General features: G+C 39.4%; 1 protein-coding gene across 2 annotated transcripts in view; it reads right to left on the minus strand.

Annotated features, from left to right (window-relative positions):
• The window catches only part of brinp1 (bone morphogenetic protein/retinoic acid inducible neural-specific 1), a 110,764-nt gene that overhangs the window by 79,300 nt on the left and 10,830 nt on the right, over window positions 1-20,634 (minus strand). For both annotated transcript variants that reach the window (XM_056403128.1, XM_056403129.1), the window contains exon 2: window positions 5,907-6,174. In XM_056403128.1, the coding sequence (XP_056259103.1) occupies window positions 5,907-6,124 (218 nt within the window). In that variant the 5' untranslated portion in view covers window positions 6,125-6,174. The remainder of the gene's footprint in view (window positions 1-5,906; window positions 6,175-20,634) is intronic.

The raw sequence follows: 20,634 nt of genomic DNA on the forward strand, positions 1-20,634 counted from the left end.
ATAGCAGACTGAAATTTAGCTTGTTTAAGATAATGTCAATGTCAAAAGTTATTGCAACAAAGTGAGTTTGTATTGTAGATTGGTGGAAGATGAAATAATACTAAGGCATTTTTCTTCCTCTTGCGAGCGATATTGTTATTTAATCTAGTTGTATTGCAGCAATTGCCCCTGTTATTATTCCACATTTATCCTGACTCCACCACAATGTTCAACCTTAAGACAGTGTCTCTGTCATTCCCTCACTGCTGAAAAATAAATAAAGAAATAAATAATAAACAAATAAAATGATGTTGTGTAACCCACTGAGCCTTGGTAGATAAGAGAAGGGAGGAATGAAAAAAAAAAAGAAGTTAAATAGTATGCAGTTTTCTAGAATCCTGGATTTTAACAGATGATGAACACGTGATTTTCTAAGTGCAGCTATGATAAAATGCAGGGAAGGCTTTAATAATAGATGGGGTTTGTTGTTTTTTGTTTGTGAGAGAGAGAGGTGCATTTGGGTATGTGGTAATTGTGACTCATCTGAGCCACTCCAATGCCTCAGCGAGGCGGCTTCTCCTCACCTTGACTATGACCTCACTGCCAGTGTACCTGTCTGCTTCCCCATCCTTTGTTTTGATGCTGAACTCACCGGACCCCCCTTCTATGTCAATAGCACTCCTATATGTTTTCTTCATCACACACTTTTAGCACCTCCCTGTCTCACCGCCTAATGGCATCTCAGACCCCCTCGATGTCTCTGTCCTCTTTCTTCAGTCTGTTTCATCCCTCCTGACTTCCTGACTGCCGCTCTCCCTCTCTTCCTTTGGCTACAGCCTGCTGAATTAAACATTGCTGCAGCCTCTCTCAGCAAATCTGCCGACTACATCAAATCCGCCTTCCCTCGCTCTATCCAATTACAGATGGCTCATCCAAACTAATTCAAGACCTGAGTCGGACAAATGTTACACCTTGTTACTGTTTAAAACAAATGGGGCCCAGATCAGCACTGACAGACACATCCACACTGAGCACATGAGGAAAGTCAATGTGTTTTTGTCAAGTTGTATGTTGGCTAAAATTGTATGTCGTCCTATGTGTATGTAGTAAATATTTTAACATATTGCATCGCTGCAACATTGTTGTTGTGCTTATGACAAATTAAAAGAAAAATGAGATTTAAAAAAAAAAGAAATAAAATTGAGAAGAGAGCCTCAAGATGCCGGGCTATCTGATGAACGGTTTAAATTAGAGACTGAATAAAAGAAGTTGTTTGCACATGCAAATTGGAACTGCAGATAATTCATTCAAGGTTTAATGCTGATCAAGTGGATGTCTGCGGACTGATTATAGTTAGAAATAATTAATTCATGAAGGAAATGTTCAGTTAGAGATACGCATTATATGCTCATATAGACTATAAGCATGTCACGTCTGTCAAACTTTACATCAAACAATGGTTTTAGTTAGGAGTGGAGCTATAGATGGAGGATAAAGGTCACCTTGGATATCCATGTTATGAATAAATATCATATTATAACACATTATGAATTTGTGCTTATTTAAAACTTCAAAAAAACAGAAGGACATATGAATTTGACGTGTCCTTACAGTGAAGACCATCTGGAAGTAAAGAACCTGCGTAACACTGCCTGGCTGGTCAACATGCAAAAGCTAGCTATTAGCCTGCTTGTTAGCAAACATTGTGCAAATAAGCAACTGACAACTTTCTCCATTTATGTGACGTGATGTGTCGTATATGACGCATGTATTTTCATACATACATATATATTTATATATATATATATTATATATATATATATACCGATTTTGTCCTTGTCATTTTGTGCACAGTTCTGCATGAGTGTGCAGAGAGAAGAGGCTCTATAACTTGACTGTTTACCAAGCTAGCCACTGGCTTCATAAACCATGTTTATTTTTGTGTTGGGAATCAGCAGATGTAACATTAGTCACATAAATAGCAGCTTTTGCTACTGTATCGTCCTGACAGATCAAAATGGAATAAAGAGGGAAAGAAAAGCATGTAGGTCGAGACAGACTCTGATACGAGTGAAGCTAATATAACACTCTCGGTTGTGGAAGATCTGTGTCAGATGAGGAGCAGCAAGTGATAAATGTGATTATTTATTATCTTTTTAAGTGGATACAGCCATTTTAGTAACATATGTATGTGATAGTAATCTTGAAAGGTTTTAAAGAGTCAGTAATTTCAAACAGTGATAACAGATATGATAACCATGGCTTTGCAGTTATCTGAGACAGTGTAGTAAAACATATAATGGCTCAATTTTCCCTTTCTAGTATAAACTAAATGCCACTTGGTTTATACATTATGTTATCATGCTTGCAGAGCATAATGCATAGTTGAAATTGTTTAAAGATTCTGTCAAGACTTTGCAAGCATCAACCAAATCCAAAAATGTGTTAGCTTCTGTTACTACCATTAACAACATCTTGGTTTTTATTGAATTTATTGGTATTTTTCAACAGGTCATTACAGGCCTTTGTTCAGTTCCTTGTACAGATTTTGAGGTTTTGATGAGGCCTGCTCCAAAGACAAGAGCAGCTCTATCAGTCCCCTCTATTCATTCACTTCAGTATGGCTTTTAAAAGTGTGATCAATCAGAGCTATGCATTTTCATAAATATTTTTATTCTAAATAACAACCCACCACATCTCGCTTCTTTGATTACAGTGCAATTCTGATTTGAGGCCTTTAAAATGCATTAATGGCTACCAGATTTGCATTTATATTGGATTTTCACTCAGGCTCACAAGAACCTGAGATAGAGCAATGCGAACAAAGGCCAAACAGAGAACACGCATCATCTGAAACACATTCAACCCCCATAATAGAGTACAAGCGTCAGAACGAGAGATGCTAGTGTGACCAAAACAGGCCATCGAATTTCGCCCCTAACTGAAACACACATTGATACACATTATTGAGCTGTAGCTCTGATACAAGAGCAGTGCACAGCCAGCAGTGAAAGCGGCTTTCTTGTGACTGATGAATACTATACAGGAAATGTACACTCATGCATACAATAACAGGAAAGAAAGGAAAAAAGGGATTCAGTTTGAAGATTGCAATCAGCAGTGACACAGAAGTGAAGATTGCTTACTTCAATACAAAACGCACTCCAATCATTTCTTTAAGAGACATAAGTCTAGAGGGAGAGGGTAATTGGTGCCTTGTGGTGTGTCTTTACCCTTCAAGCAACACTGACCTTTTCAGAGCACTAGACAAGAAGCTGGCACCTCCTAAAAATCTGTATTTATCCTTCAAATTAGGCGCAGTGCCCATGTTATTAAAGATGGGGCAGATTTGTTTGTTGCTGATCAGGTTGGCATTGTCCGTGCAGCATGCCTCCGGGGTAATCTCTCTTGATAAGAGAACCCGAATGGAATGGATGCTTTGTCTCTCTGCAAATCTGATTCAACCACTTTCCACCGCTAAATCGTCGAGGCAGAGAAAGTCCCCGGGGAAATTTACAAGGCGATTCAGTCCTCATTGCTGGTTAGAGTAGAGCACGAGCTGGGCAATCATGTGCCGAGGAGGACTGAGGGTATGTATGATTTCATTCCAACTGAACACTACACCAGCTGATGTCACTTATTTCCTCACCCTCTCTGGTTGAAGATGTACTAATCGTTGAAATTAACTGCTGGTCCATGTTGGGATGAAAATCCTTGGAAAACACTTGGACCTTTGGGGGAAACGTTTCTCACCCTTGCCTCAAATAATGTATATGATTAATATAAATATATAGATATGTATTCCATGCTCAGAAGCATTTCTCATCCAGTCCATTCTACATACATATACTCTATGTGCTATAATGCTGCATAGAGAATGTTCTCAAAGGCATATTCTGAGTGAAATCACTCCGTCTTCACTCACTCTGACAGGTCTGCAGATGTCTGACAGATGTGAAAGTGCATTGTTGATTGTTGTCATTTATTTTTTAATGAGAAATACATCCGTTTTTTTTTGTTTTTTTTTCAGACTCTCAATGCAAGATTTAATTGTCTTGTCATGAGGAAAGGGATATCTAGCACTGATGGGCGAACTTGACGCCACTAATGGTTTGTTAAGAAGGAGAAACAACAGGAGCCACCTGGGCCCAGCGACGCTCCCAGCAGCACCCAACATCCAAACACACACACTCTATTTTAATAAATCACCGCGGCATCACAGACAGCACTCGACGGCTGTACAGTGTCTGTGGAAAGCGGCTTCAGAAGTTTTGCCTCTGAGATTCATGTCTCTGTGCAACATCCCGCTCTGTCAAGTTACGCATTATGCAAATGCATTGTTTACTGTTCATGTGACAATATCAAGGCATGAAAGCCAGTAGGGACCGGGGGCTGTGGTAAGTTACCAAGAGAGACGGAGGAGAGGGAGAGAACAAACTCTGTGAAAGAACTGCCAAAAGGAATGTGGCAAATGACTCTCTTACTCTTTCTCAGTCTTTCTATAGTTCTGAGTTTGCAGACTGCAGAGGGATGCAAGGGAATCAAAGCACCTCATTCTGAGAAAGAGGGTTTCTAGCCACCTGATTTCTGTACCTGCACCTCTGTATGTGAACTATAAGGAGATATGCAATTCAAAGGAAAGTCTTATTTTATTTATTTATCTTTTATTTGGACAGGAAGGTCCCATTGAAATACAAGTTCTCTTCTTCCAGGGAGCCCTGGTTGAAACGACTGTACAAAGTATAAGGTTGAAAATATAATCAATGCTCCAATTATTGAACGTCAAACTGTATTATATGGTCACAAGTACGGAAGCAAAGATGGAAGTTTAGTAAATCAGTGATCGGTGTATTTGTAATGGTCCTAATACAGTTTAGTGCTGGGGTTACCATGAAAAACTGAGAACTAATAGTTGTCATTATGTATTTTGATAAGTGTGAAATTCAAAAGCAGGAGGACAGATTAATCAATTTAGTTCTTAAATATATTTTATCCCTTCCAGCTTAATGTGACTTTATTTATTTTAGTCCCTGGATCATTTTGGTGGTGAATCATTTACACATTTTTAATGTGTCATACTATGACGGTGTCAATTCAACAAGGTTAGACATTGTTTAACTAATAAATGTCCATGTAAATGTGTTTTATACGGCTGCTAAATGCTATTTTTTTTCTCCACAGTTTTAAAAGGGGCATTCCACCAATATTAAACATCAGTTTACCTGTGAAAACGACTGCATAATGTATTCAGGTAGAAAATAACCCTGGTTTAATTTATAGCAGAAAGTCTGTGTTACAAATCAGGAGTGTGTACTGTAGTTGTGAACGACATAATGGGAGGTGGTGGATGCAGTATTTTTGGGTGTTGACACACACAAAGGAATAAAGGTCAGACTATCTCAGTCTGTGCTTTACCATTTTTCCTCTTTTTTGAAATCTGTCTCTCTTAAGTTGCCCGTCTCTTTGGAAGTACCTCATTATCTGTGCAAATTTGTCCAAATATTAATAGTGAGAAGTGAGGCAGCACCTGAGTACACGACACCTGCCAATACTATCTTTCTAGCGTGCAGAGAGTCTATTACTGACCAGTAGATTACGACAAATGACAAACGTTCGCATGTTTAGTTAATAGGATCTTAAAGGTATATAATGACCATTATTTTTCTATTGTGTGTCTGTTTGGGGGGAATCAAATTCGTCCAAAAAAAAGATAGGATAGCAGAAGTCCGAGCAGAACATTTCATTAATATAACAAAAAGAAGTTCACAGTGTTGAGAGTGTATATAAAAAATGCACACTTAATAGGTTAAAAATGTACACAGTGCTGCTTTTTGCAACTAAAACCTCAAAATAGAAAAAAACATTAAAACAGACAGTCTCTTAAAAAGCCTGTGTGGCATCAGTACACAGGCTGAAAGTGAACTCACCTATAAATTTTATATCTGGTCGTAAATCCTTGGCGGAATCTTTCCACAAAGGACAGATAACTCCGTGAGTGGTGGAAAGGTCCACGGTCAGAGATGAGCCAGTCATATTGCTTGGTGACATGTTGCTCAGTGGCCAATGGGTCCTGGCGGGAAGACTGAACTGTTATATGGTCCCATATAAACAGGAAGCAGATGACCTCAATAAACCTCCAGTTCATGCTTTTTTTTAAGCCGCTCTCTGTTCATTCTCGCTCCATTATGTGGAGACCTGATGGGAGACAAGAAAAAGAGAAGGAGAGAGAGGGAGACAGAAAAAGAGAGCGGTTACGTGACAAAGTCTATTTTAGTAGTACAAGAAAATGTCATAGAGTTAGGTTAATTGTGTTGTACTGAACAAATAAGATAGTGCCCTTGTCACTGTCACTTTACTGTGACATGATGTGTATTTATTTTCTGCTCTTCCTCAGACTGTTCACCCTTCATGCCACCCCAGTGTTTTTTATGAAGCCACACACATTGTGCCTCTCCATACAAGATTGTTACCCTTTTGCAGATGAGCATGAAGTACACCCTGAGCCGCGTGGCTGTCTTTTTTTAAATCTAATTGGTGTCATGATAAATTCTGACAAGGTTAGAAGGCTGCTTTATGATATGTTATGACATCCAGCCACTAATGTGGAAGAACACCATCTCCCTTTACCCAGTGGTGTCAATTACCGTTCAGATTACAACTATTGACTTGCGACTTCATGAATTGTTAAAATAATGTGCTATAAAATGTTGCCTTTTTTATCAAACACAAAACAAGATCTCACTAAAGCTGCTAGGGATAGTTAATACAATTGTAATGTTGCCCTTAATATTAGACAATGGCACTATACACATAACCCAGTGTGATATGAATATTTTAGAGAGAATGGATTTAAAAAAATTGGACAGATGGAGCGCTTTGCTTTGGTAGCTGAATGGTTACAGCGCAACCATTCAGCTACGGCAACATCCACCATTCAATTCCAGCCGGGATCTTTGCTGCATGTCATGTTTCTTGTCTGACTGTCAAATAAAGGCAAAAGTAGCAAAGTCGGAACATGTCATCTAAAAACAGATCTGAAAGAGGCCAGATTTATGGTGTTTCTTTACTTAAAATATCATCGAGACAGCAGATAATAAACACCTTACCCTACATAGACTGGGCGACTTAAATGTAACTCAAGCTAAAAATACAATAGCATGACTACTATTCTTATATACTGAACAGCACTATATCATTTCCTATTTGTTTCCAGTTACAATAACCTTGCAGAAAAAGCCAGAATTCCATTACACTGAAAGGAAAACACAATACTTAACATCAAATCTTGGTTAATGGAAAAAAAAAAAAAATTACCATTTCAAACAAAACATTAAAATGACTGTGAACATTATTATCAACTTAGCGGTGAAATTGTGTGTCTTAGTTACTGATAAAGAAACGATTTTCATCAGTAATTGCATTTAAGAACTTTGGCCCCTGGCCGTGGAGCACCCAACAGTCTGCTATCAAGTGCTAGTGTATGCAAAAATTCTCCCCCCTTTTTCATGGTTTATTAGACAATAACACATCATAAAAGAGCAGAGCAAATTTAATGGGTCTAATCCTTTCTTGTTAAATAGATGATGAACTACTTGATTGCAAAAGTTAAAGTACTCACTGTGGCATTCTTAAAGGGAGAATTTTCTTCCTTTTTTTATTTTTTGTTAAAATTAGTGTGTCATTTTCTTATGATGCCTTAAATTAATTCTGCATTTTATTATTTAAACACTGCTTCACCTACTTGCCAAAGTACCAGGATAAATCTGGACATTTTGAATATATCTCCTTGTGTAACTTATAATAATTATGCTGCCATATTTGAAGTATAGTCAGTTTTTAAAATCTGATTGTAATGGAACTTCAGCTATCAACTAAGAATACTGCATTTCAGCTATAATTGGATATTTGACAGGCAGAAAACAAGTCTTGTTTTCCGCCCATCAACCAGATACTCAGTGGCAATGACAAAATATGACAGTGTACTTAACAGGCCTGTTTTAAGCTAATTACGTTAGACTAATTTGAGTTTGGCTGTCAAAATAAAACAATGCATAATCTGATAGAGAGGGAGGATGCTGGGCAGGGGATTGATAATGATACGTCTTTGTGCAAAGATGGGGCGTGAGTGTTTTATGTGAAAACGAGACATGTATGAGAAAATGTGTCAGTTGGAAAATGCATGTAAAAAACATAACCACTGGGTCATAATGGTTACTTTATTTGACAAATGTTTATACAGCAGCAAATGTTTTCTTAGAAAGAAAATAGCCGCAAGCTACAATTAGAAGAATTCTTGCACGCTATGCCAATACATGGTGAAGATGCCACTCAGGTGGACAACAACAACAGAACACGTGTCTTATTCTTTGCATTTATAAACCTGAGTCCATATGCTCACATCAAGGTTTACTGTATGTAGGCAATGGAACTGACATATGTTACTACATAATGATGTGTGAATATACGCAAATGCTACTATTATCCCCCTAAGCATTTAATATTGGCCATTTTGAAAGTACAGCAGTACTTGACTTAATTGATGATTAATTAATTTCAATGAATAACTTCACTCGATGACGATAGAGTTGACTATAAAATCGTTATAAAATCGTCTAAAATAGTTATGAGTCCAAGGAAGGTTGGAGGGGTTTTTCTTATAAATACAAAAGTGGTGTACATTTTGATTATTTATTTCCATCACTCATTCTCATATTTTACACTTTAAATAAACCAAATGCAATAAATTGAAATGGCCCTTGGGCAATTTATGTAAAATTTTATCTAAAAATCCATTATAAGTTACTTGTATTTAAACTTCATGGTGGCCCTTAGGGGTAAACCACCAATCAAACTTTGCAGGACAGGAGCAGTCACACTTGGTGAAATCCCATTTTTGTCAAATTTAGTTACACTAGCACACCTGATTTTGCCAGTTAATAGTTAGCTGCACCTACAGGGGGTATTGAGTGTAGATTGATTGCAATTGCAGGAACACAATACATGTGCTAGACAAGTTTTTGTTTTTTCGACCATATGACAAAGTATTATTTTTGTTTTGGTTGCCAGGTGTTTGAAAGGATAACTGTTGCACATGATCATGAAATTGTGTACTGATAGACAGCCATGTTTTTTGTTTTTTTGGTTGTTTTAGGATGAAAGCCTTTCACATACAGCTGTAGAATCAGTTCTGCAGTTGACCCAGAGGCTTAGTCATTTCCACCACCTGAGGCGTCGCTGCTGTCTGAAACCCTGAAACCTCCTGCAGTGAGTACATTTACATTCATATGGCCACATGATGAGAATAAATCCTCAGTGTCTATTCATACATTAAGATCTCTCTGTTTTGTACTGCGATGAAAAAAATGCTCATCTCATGCCAGATTTTCTGCATGTCTGCTTTGTGAGTTTTGCATCTGAGCATTCTCACACCTGAAACAAAAATTCATTTGTTAGAAAGAAGGGACTCTGATTGAACACTTGGCTCTCATGATGACATGTATGTTTTCGTGTTAAGACCCCATTTGTTTTGATAATGACAAAAGCTACTATGATAAAAGAAAAGCCCTTATATTGAGGAAATATAATGGCTTTTTGTTGTTATAAAACATCTCATTATGAGAAGAAAGGCTGATGGATTGATCAAAATGAATGACAGTATGCCCCCTTCACAGTTTGAGGGTCTCACTTTACTGAATCAATGCACATTGGTGCAAAACCCTGTCCACATGGGGTGAGGTGATGGACTTTTGGTATTTTGGGGGTTGGAGTCATGTGGTGCAGTGCACCAGCTGCACAGTTGGAAATGGACTGTGATTTGGAATCAGATACACTCTTATTCTTCCCTCTAAAAGATGCTGCTCTTTCAGTTTAAATATGGAAGCTACAGAGAGCTGTCTGGAGTATTTACCAGACACACACACACACACACACACACACACACACGCACACGCACTCACTCACACACACACACACACACACACACACATACACACACAAAAAAAGTTTTTCTCAAGTATAAACCGATGTTCACGTGCAGGGAAAAGCTGACTCACCAAAACCAAATATCCAACCCTGTAAATAAGCCACTGAGGGCAGATGATGTTAAATTAGCTTGGGAGGAGATAACACATTTGGTTAATAATTGTTGCCCAAGTCCTGTGAGAATCGATGCAGGAAACAGTTCAATGCCATCACAAGGACAGCCAAATAATTTGGCGGAGAACCACAGGGACAGTTTAACAACTGGATGGGGGCCATCTACTATAGCCAGTCCCTCACTGGTACTGAGGATGTGACTGCATCTGCAAGCCAAGCCCAAAGTGGAAAAGGTTTAAGGGGGTTGGAGGTTGGCATTTAAAGACACACTTATAACTACTTATGTTGATGTTTTGGGGACATGATTCCCAAAATCAGTAATATCTTTAAGGTGAGGCACTACAAACTGCATATTGTCAAACACTGGTCCAGTAATAGGGACAAAACTTTTATGCTTGGGCGAGACTTTCCCAAATCACACTGAGGTTAAAAATAATATATAATTAAAATAGTGCCAGTTATTATTGAAACACTGCTCAGAAAACAGCAATGACAATATTGTATGTGGAGTGTTGAACAAGTCAAACTTCAGATAGAAGCATATTTTCTCTATGTGTTGAGAAGAATACTCCCAATCCCTCTGTTACACATGCAGAGCTACAATAGCCAGTGTCAAACCTACATCAAGGTCAGGGTAGGTTGTAGACAGAGGAGCAGTGCGGCATTGAAGTGATGCTGGCACCCGGCTCTACCCTGTTCTCCACTGAAGTGGATTTGATATGTTCAGAAAGGAAATGGCTTCCTTGAGAGGGATGCTTAAGGCCAACCTCACCATGATGGAGAGAGATATACTCGCAGGACCTGCTTGCCATGAGAGAAAATGTAAAATGGCTGAGGCTACAGAGCAAACAACCCCCAGGGGAACTACCAAAGCATCCCATGCCAAATTTATTTTATTTTATGTTATAAAAAGTACACCTTTCATCATAAAACGTAGTCACCCTAACCAAAACCCTAAATGTGCTGACAACTCCATCCTGATATCAAGGACCTAATTTTGCAGGGCTGGTTCAATTAATCCCTTCTAATGTGTTATAGTGCAACCAAATGACAATTTTTTCACATTTCAAGAGTGCTTGTTTGGTTACTCAACGAAAAAAAATAATGCACTCCACTCCAGTGTACTCTCATGGTAACATATTTTTTTCAAACTCTTTTTCCAACCTGAGGTATATGTGCCCTGCTGTTGCATCAGAACATTACATAGCCTACGCCGATCCAGAAATTTGAAATGTGTCTCACAAATGTGCCTGGTGGAATGAAAGAAATATCCTTTATTTTCTGTTATTTGCAGAGTGGATTAGTGAAACAGAGAGAGGAAGAGACAGAAAGTGGATCACGTTTACCCTTGAATAAGCAGGGTAAAAAGGGGAGGATGTCTGCTTCAGGAAATCACAAGACAGGACAAGGGAGGCTTGTTTTCTCCATCCTCTTTTTAAACAGCCTTATTCATGCTGCAACTCCTCCTCCATTCTGGTTCATTCAAGGGGATTCAATCTCCATTCTGGTCCTGTCACTAGCTTTGCCAATCAATTCCTCTCTCCCCTGTGTGGGGCCCTTAGTGTCCCTCTTTATTCTATAAAGTTCATAAGAATGGGGAGGCTTGTTCTCCTTATTTGTATTCTAAATCCCAGGGAGGCAAGAGATCATGGAAGAATGAAGCCTTTTGCAAGGGGACAGGTAGACTTGAGGGAATTAGAGCAGATATACTGTATTCTCCAAATTATCCATCCATCCATTTCTTGTGCATGACACCAATGGTCACCAATATGTATTATTTATTTCCTGCATTATTTGAGTTCTCTCCGAACTGTTATCAACAGGACCGCCTCAGAGCAAATTCATTCCTAGAGATACAGGTAAATGCGTGTGGTGAAGGAAAACCTTTTCTTAAGGTTACGAATGGCTTGCAGCCTAAAAATGAATTTTATCCTCCTCTGGGTTATTTTAACTTAGTTCATATTGATATGACTTCATCGGGACCCAAGGGTTATATGAGACTGATGCAAGGGAATGACAGAATGAGGCGAGAGAGAGAGAGAGAGCAGGGTTGCATCTAAATATGCCAAACTGGTGTCATCTGAGTTCTGAGAATTATTATTGCACAGCTCACAGCCATGTCTGAAAAGGCGTGGTAATGGTCTGCCACTTGCAATTGCTGGGAAGCAACAGAGGAATGGGAAGGCCGGCCGTGGCTAACTTCATTTGTACTGGATTCCCCCCCACCGACCCCCCAAGTCTCTCGCCTTGGTCCTGTTGTGTCTTTAAAAAGGACTGCAGTGGCACCCTGACCTTCAGAAAACATGGCTGAGCAAGCAACACTCCTGTTTGATAATTAAATTCTCTGGTTGGTCAGCAACCAATCAGCTCGGCTCGGGAATCAATGGCTGATTTTAAAGAGCAAACTAATTCACTAATGGTTAGAGTTATTCCAATTTACCTGGCTGCTGAATTATTGTGTCCAAATCTATTCTGGGAGGGGAAGGATCAATGCAAGCCGGGGAGAGGAGCGCCAGCGGGGGAGTTGGTTGCATCTGTCATGTGAAGCGGTGCGCGGATTTGCTGTGAGGTTTATTTGATAGCTGCCCAGTTGAAGAGCAAGAACGTGGGGGCGGTTTATGAGATGGTTTTAAACAAGCACCGTCTCTGTCATAAAGCAAACTAATTAATAAGGTTTCAGGCTAAGCAGGAGCGCAAACACTGTGGGTGGTAAAGGTAGAACGTTTTTGGTCATGTGATTCAGGTGAATGAAGTACATTGGCTGATTGAATTGAGCATGAAATAAAAATGAAATTCACTCGCTTCATGGGGGATTCTGCAGCAATAGAAACATTGTGACGCTTGAATTCTTCTTTTTTTTTCAAGGCAGATTTCCCCCTTCAATCTGTTATTTTCATACACAGAGCTTCACCTTTTCATTAACACTGTGGATGGGAGAGCTGAAATGATTATCAGTAACATATGTCTCTTAAACACATTAAGTGAAAAAGAGCATGGCGCCACTGATTTACTCCAATGTTCATCTCATTCCAGGAGAAGGTGTTTTGAGCTGATAGGGAAAACAGAAGCACTCTCCCTCTTTAGCCAAGCGTCTTTCAGCAAAGAGAATGAGATGCTAGGTAGAAAAGGCACGCCATTTGTCACCACATCCACCACTGCTGCTTTATGCTACTGTGGCTGCGTTACAGATGAAGATTGATCATTTGTCAACTTGCAAATTGGCTTTCAAGTGCTTTCTCTAATTACTCTGTGGTTTTATTGATGAGAAACCACTGACTGCTTTCCTTCGATTTACCTCGCTGGGCACAGTCTTTCTTTTGAATATGTCGTCTCTCACCTTTCTTTCCAAAGGCAATAGAGGGTCAAATAAAATGGGGCTAAAATGCTCCAACCTTAACGGATTTTGCATGCTGCCTCTTGTTCTAACGTTCCACTGAAGCAATGTAAGCTTAAAGGTAAAAATGGCAGAGCGAATTCCATTCCCGTAGCTGGTCACACTCAAAATGCACCCAGAGGAGCCCCTGACATGAATCAGAGGCTGAATAGGAGTTGCTGGGAGGATGTAAATGACACTGTTCGCACGGCAGTTCCTCCTTGCTCATGCATGTAAATGTCAAGTGATGTTATCCACTGTATGGTTTCCACTGACTAGACTCTAAAGGTCTAGACCAAAGGAAGGGATGAACAGGGAGAAAAAGGAATGTCTCAGAGGGAGTCTAAATGCGTTTATCTCGTAGAGAGTGCATATAGTACAAATGTCTGTAAGATAAATATAATATAAATACACCCAGCTTCTCTCTGAAATGCCTGCATGCATGTAGACTTTTGTTGTTTTGTTTTTTTTTCTTTTTTGCATTTTTAACTATGCAATCCGAGCATTCAATAAAGGAAATAACCCCAACATGCATTTAATGAGCCTGCAGTGAAGCTCACATCAGGGCCCCTTCATTCTTTTTTTTCTTTTTTTTTTTTGACTGTAATTACCAGCAGAATTAAACAGCAGATCCTCCTTCCTCTTTTCTCCCTTCTGTGACTGATCTGTCATAATTGCTTGTGTCTGTAACATTTTATTCAAATCTCACTATCAGCGCCATGGGTTGGGTTGTGATGAAGTGTTGTTGCGAGGCAACTGTGACACTGCAATTGGATTGCAGAGCTGCATTTTATTTTAGAAAGACATATGTGAGGAAAGTATCACCTTATCAGGGTGAGGACTTGATTTGCTCATCCTATTTCATTATCTGAGGTACAGGACTATGGTAGGGAAAAGAAATGTTGCTCCACTTCCCATCCTGGATTTTATCAGCTTGTGCACAAGATGAAGCTCGAAGAGAACAATGTGTTTCTCTCAAACCTGTCCCTTCCCCCTTGCACTCCTAACGACCATCAATTCCTACTGCCAGATGTTTATATATCACAGGAAAAGAAAGTGTGTGGAGAAAAAAGGGAAGGATAAAGGAAAATGTTTTGCCAGCACATTTCTGAGGGTTAATGCTGCTTCGCCTAACCTTTTCATGACAACCTTACAGTTTTACCCACTTTTAAGGAGGGGGTGGTTCTCTGACAGAAATACGTAACAGCTGCTGCCCTCTCAAGGGACTGGACCACTGGCATTACGAGGAGAGAGGTTTTGTCCAGCTGCAGTGGGTTATTTTTGTTTGCCTTTGCTCCCTGCACTCTGATGCGATGCCATTCCTGAATTTACTGACCTCATTTCCTTCCCAATTTGATGTTTACTTTCCTGTTCACCCTTTGACGAATTGCTAATCACCGGACTTTGGCAAGAGTTCCCTATATCTGACCAACCGCCTTGCTCTCCGGCAGCAGGAGGAATGGGGTGTTAAGGCGATGGTCACTGCTCCTATTGTTCCTAATTCAAAGCCATAAATTTGTGAAATACAAGAAAAGCAGAGGAGCAAGCACAGACTCAGTGGGCTCAATAAATCAGCAAAATCTGCAGAGACGCAGAGCAGATGGTGAAAAAAAAAAAAAAAAAAAAAAAATAGTTCTCCCATCTCAATTCCTTGCAGATCAAGCATTGCAAAGCTAAACTACTCTGTGTGACGTACGCTTCGTGTCAAAGCTGTGTATGAATATCAATATTCTATGGGTGTTTAGTTGAGTGCCAGGCTCAATCTCCCTCACAGTTAGAATGAACATACTTAACTTAATGTCATCTATTAACCTACAATATGTCATTAGTGTTGTAAAGTACATTGCAGCCTCTGTCCCACAAAGACTCATATAGAATACCTTGATATTTTTCTTTGTTATGCTCAAAACTAGACTACATCTGCAATATTCTTTAAAGGATGAATTGTTTTATTTGCTGTAGTCACCAGTTGCATTGGATGCATCTGCCATTCAGCCCTGGGAGCATTTTTAGTGATTACGCTGCAGTGCCAAGGACAATGAAGTCCCAAAAGGGATGGAAATAGTTATTTTGGACATATTTAGAGAGTTTGTCACTGTCTAATCAAAGATGCAAATACGATTAGCCAATACATCTGAAAGATATATCTCAATGCAATTCAATTATGGTAAAAACAAAACAAATGGAGGTCACAGCTTTTTTCATAACGGTTTTTTTTTTTGTGGTAAATGTTGTCATGTCATGACTTTCACTGATTTCAACTGAGAGCTTCAAATAAAGATAGTGTCTTTGTATCTTAGAACAGAGATGAAAAGGGTGCAGCTTCAGGGAGATGCTCTGTCGAATAGCATATACACAAGCATGCTCACATGCACGCATACAGTCATTGAGTACATGGATCCACGTGCGCAAAGGCATCCTGAGCAGACATTTCCAGGCCTGATATGACTAAAGGGATTGTGAATTTTTGCTGAGAAAAGCGTTTTTCTTTTCTGCACCATATTCCGTCTCCTCTTCTTGGGAGGTTATCGTTTGCAAAAATGTGCCCTTGATATGGGTTATAGCAGCCAACTTGTACCCATTCCCCATGTTAAGATTGAAAATAGAGTGCTCTTGACCTCATGCCTTTAAAATTCTTCCACTGTCGCTGTATTCCTCCCCTAAGCTGTCCTCTTTTTATGCCATTGCTCAGAGGTTTTTGCCACAAGGCTAGCATTTTCATTTCCCATGCTCCAGAGTTTCTTTCGCCTCCTTCCTATACCAAGATGGAGGTAAACTGAGTTCAAATCATCTATGGATATTAGCACAGAGTAAAACACATAATAGCCAATAACAACTCGGCTTTAGCTGCTTAATAATTTACAGGCCAATTTTTCCAAACCACAGAAGACCAGGGGTGATTTTCTAATGTCTTCCTCAAATTCTTATGTTGTAATAAAGCCAGCAAATGACTCTTTACCATTTATAATTTAATGATGCAATGTTTATACTATAGGTAATCCTTCCTTTTCATTGGGTAAAAAGCTTTTACTGTAATTCAAATACTAACTAAAACTAAGTATTGTGTTGAATTTTTGACAATTTCGGACAAAAAGGACGGGCTTACAAACAATGAACAGAGCAATCATTTACAGGCCATATTACCGAGTATTCTTTCTAAACTTAATTACTGTACAATACAGTAATATTCTTTCAAAATATAAAAAAAAAAAACATGAAAAGAAAACAGATTGATGTGGATGGTCATGAGGGATGAGGGAGGGAGGATTTGATGCAATGCTGTGAAATGCTGTGAATCCTTAATGACTGAAACTGCTGTTTCAGAGTTACCTTTCAAGCCTATAAGGGGGTGAGAGTTTGATAATCAAACAAATACTTCTTTCAGTGGAGTACTCACAAAAGGTATTAGAAATGATGAATAGACAATTCCATAAATGGTTATTAGCAAAAAAAACCACAAAAAAACATACGTCACTCTGATACTTTCATATTGTGCCAAGCAGTCAGAGTGAACAGAAGACTGTTCTGATGGTGGGTTTATATACTCTAAATCCAAATGAGTAAACCATTACATTTTCTATCTATTTGGCTGGTTGTTAGTCTGCTCCAATTATAGTGTGTATTAAGACGTCAGTAAGTTTTCAAGTTGGCAAGCTAGTTTGTGAACTCTAGGGTGCATACCAAGTGTTGGCTAATTTTCAGTAAATATTAAGCTTTAGTTTGTGTGGGTCTGTATTCTCCTTAGCAGGGGCAGGGTGGCCATGATAGATCAAAGACTGCTTTCTTGAGTTTTTTTATAAGAGAAAATGAGGAGATAACTTAAAGCAATATTATGCTGTTCAGAGAAATGATGCCTAAGTGATGGTCCCAATAGGAGAACCATTTTTGTTTGGTCCTCCTTTGTGACAAGGCTCTGGCTTTGTGTACTCATTGTTTAAGCATGATGTGTGTGTGTGTGTGTGTGTGTCTGGTTCAACTCTGGATATAAAGGTGGCAAGATTGGGTTTTTTTGTCAATGTGGTAAAGCCACTGCAGACATTGAGAGGCAGTGAGCCTCAGAAGCAGTTCAACGGGTTAATAAAGAGTGCGCTGATTAGTGATTAGCTCCCGTGTAGGCAAGAGAGAAGGAGCAAATTTTCGGCTTAGTTGATTGGATGATGAACTAAGAGGAGGTTGCCTCTTGAATTTTAAACTGATAGGATAATGGAGGGAGGCAGGAATGAAAGGATGGCAGACAAGAGGCATGGCTCAGAAGAAGTAATGAATGAAAGAGTAGCCTAGAGGTGAAAGAATTAAAAATGAAGTAGTCTTCCTTATTAAACTTTCGCTAAGCTCAATTACAGTGATAAATGACAAAGATGACAAAGACTTGTCTGATGAACCATTCGCACAAAGGAACACTGGAACAGAGCATCAAAGTACAAGCACATTTTGTGGAATCTCTACTGGGCTCAATAATACATTGGCAGAATATAATCTGATGTCACTATCCCTTTCTCTTTTAAATGTGATCTGTTTTCAGAACTACTGTTCCTTGAATGTAGACAGACTGTTATCCAGCCAAAGGCTACTACCATTGCACTTTTTTTCTGCTCACCGCCGTGACTTGAATGTGCCACGTTGCCTCTTCTCTGTCCTACATCGGTGTCACGTTGGTGTGCTGAGTGTGCAAACACACTGGAGAGGATGCTGCTCAGGCTAGCTTCACCTGCACTGGCCTTTCCATCATTAAAACTAACAACACCAGCTCCAACAGCAAGGCAGCACAAAGGTCTCTGGGGATGGTACATGCATGTTTGTGTGCGCGTGTGTGTGCTTTTCGAACATGTGTGTGCATATGTAAATGCCTACTAGTCCTTGTCCCCCTAAGATTCAATCAATGCTTTTCTCTTTGCAAAACATGACACAGAGTACATGTATTTATGTGGTTGAGTGAGCAGAGATACAGAATCAATGGACAGGATCAATGTAACACATATTTCTAATGTGTCCTATTTTACAGAAGACTACACATATACTTATAACCATATGGGTCACTAATAGTAAGATTAAGTAACAGAATGAAGATTTAAATATTGTCTCATAAATAACAATGTCAAGTTGTTGCAACATAATTCTATTACAATAATGATCATTTTATCCCTTCAGCTGAAGTCCGGTTCTGAGGCCAGTTCCTCAGTTAAAGGTCACATATTTTACACTCTTCCACTTGCAGTTTTGATATCCGTAAGAAGATATATTTGTGGTTTTAAGTACCAAAAACCATCTCAATTAAGTTTTCCATTTTTCTCAGGCTTCTCTCTGAAGCCCCAGTAACAACAGGTCTGTGAGCCAATCAGCTGGGAGGCTCTGAGCCTCTCTCTGATTGGCTGACTGTTTTTTGAGTGATCGAATAGATATATAGCAGATTTCAGGTAAACACTCCCGCAAGGTTGGGTGGTGGCGCCAGGTAGGCAGGGCTTGGGGCATGGCTAAGAGTAGTGACTGCTTTGTTGTGACATCACAAAGTTACAGAAGTCCTGACAGCTCGTTTTAAGGTCCAGTTTCTGTATATGGGCTGCGTACATTCCTCTGTGGACTTAGCACTTTGATACTTTCACAGTATTAATATAGCACCTAGACCTGATTTATAATTAAAAAAGACATGGGAATCTTACTTTATACATTATGGGACTTTTAAGGAGACTGTCCATGTAAACACAGGGAACAATGAAACACCACACAAAGAGGACCACGGCCAAGATTCAAACGCAGCACCTTCTTACTGTGACGCAACAGTGCTAACCACCAGGTAACCAAGCTGCAAAATGTATTTTCACCACACAGCAAATGTCTAACAAGCATCATATTAAAGCACGATGTAACTTTAACATCAGACCGGAATACCCACATCATGGTAGCAATACATCCATAATTAATTTGAGGGGAATTAAACATTGCAGAACATTTTCGCAGTAAGTCACAGCGTACAGTGGCTGATTAAATCATATATGAGATGCTTCTGTATTTACACTGCGCACCGTACATCTTCCCCCAGTCAGCACACTGTCAGCAGTTTGATTCAAACACAAATCACTTCCCCCGTCTGGCTCAGGTGTGCTTGTTGGATTGTGTAGGGTTTTCATGCTAAAATGGCATTTCAGAATAACAAATGAGCCCACTATGGCCTGATTTGTGATTCTTTATTCACAGTTCAAACACTTAAGATCTCTCTTGTGTGTCTGTCTTTTTCTGCATAAAGAATAACATATAGGCCTGATGGAAATTATCTTGGCATTAGGTGATTTCATGTTACTGTGTTAATGGAGTGAGGTGCCAAGGTTGGCGCTGCATGCTGTTCAGAAAACAAATTATTCATGTTAAGAGAGTCAATGAATGTGTGCTTCCAGTGCCTCTGCTTTTCTGATAGAAGGCAACAAGTGTGTCACCAACTGATGTGTTGAAGATTTAATGAAATTGGGAATATTTTGATGTATTATTTCTTGCACATGGATTGACTTAGCGGAGGTATCCAGTTACCCAATTAAAAACACAGAAAGAATGAACTGTATCTATTTGGCTTCTTGGGTCTCTTTTTTTTTTTGCTGCAAGATATAGACTCAAATCAAAAGAGGCACTTAAACATATCATTTGGCCCCACTTGCATCTTCATCAGCTGATTTATGTTATCTGATACATAATCATCCCAAAGCATAATATAATTACACCCGACATTTTCTTGATTGTGTTTGACTCAGTGAAAAGCAAACCCGGGGGGAGCAGCATAAAGACCTGTTCTGCTTTACAGCTGAATTTCACATCATTACGGTTGTTTTAGTTCATCTAAAAAATCAAATTAGTTCACGTGTCCTCTGGCAAGTCTTTCGTTCACAGAAGAAAAGCTTACTGAAGATTCCCTAGATGGTCCCTTCACCCCACTTCTGTACACGACCTCTTGAGTTTTGAAGACCAGTTCCATAATTGTCCCAGCTACTACCTCAACCTCCATCTCTTGTCGACCTCCTTCTCCCCTCACTCATGTATCCCCGCTACTCACCATTTCTGCCACCCCAACTCCCTTTTAAAGAGGATCAGGAGAGAGGCCCCCTCCAATTTCGCTGCACCTCTAATAGGCACTTCCTTGTGTTACATGATCATCGGGTGTCAAGATTAAAGAATGGCTACTGCTTCCCAGGGCAGCCATAGAT

The sequence above is a fragment of the Seriola aureovittata genome, chromosome 18 (genome assembly GCF_021018895.1).
Source record: "Seriola aureovittata isolate HTS-2021-v1 ecotype China chromosome 18, ASM2101889v1, whole genome shotgun sequence".
NCBI lineage: Eukaryota > Metazoa > Chordata > Actinopteri > Carangiformes > Carangidae > Seriola > Seriola aureovittata.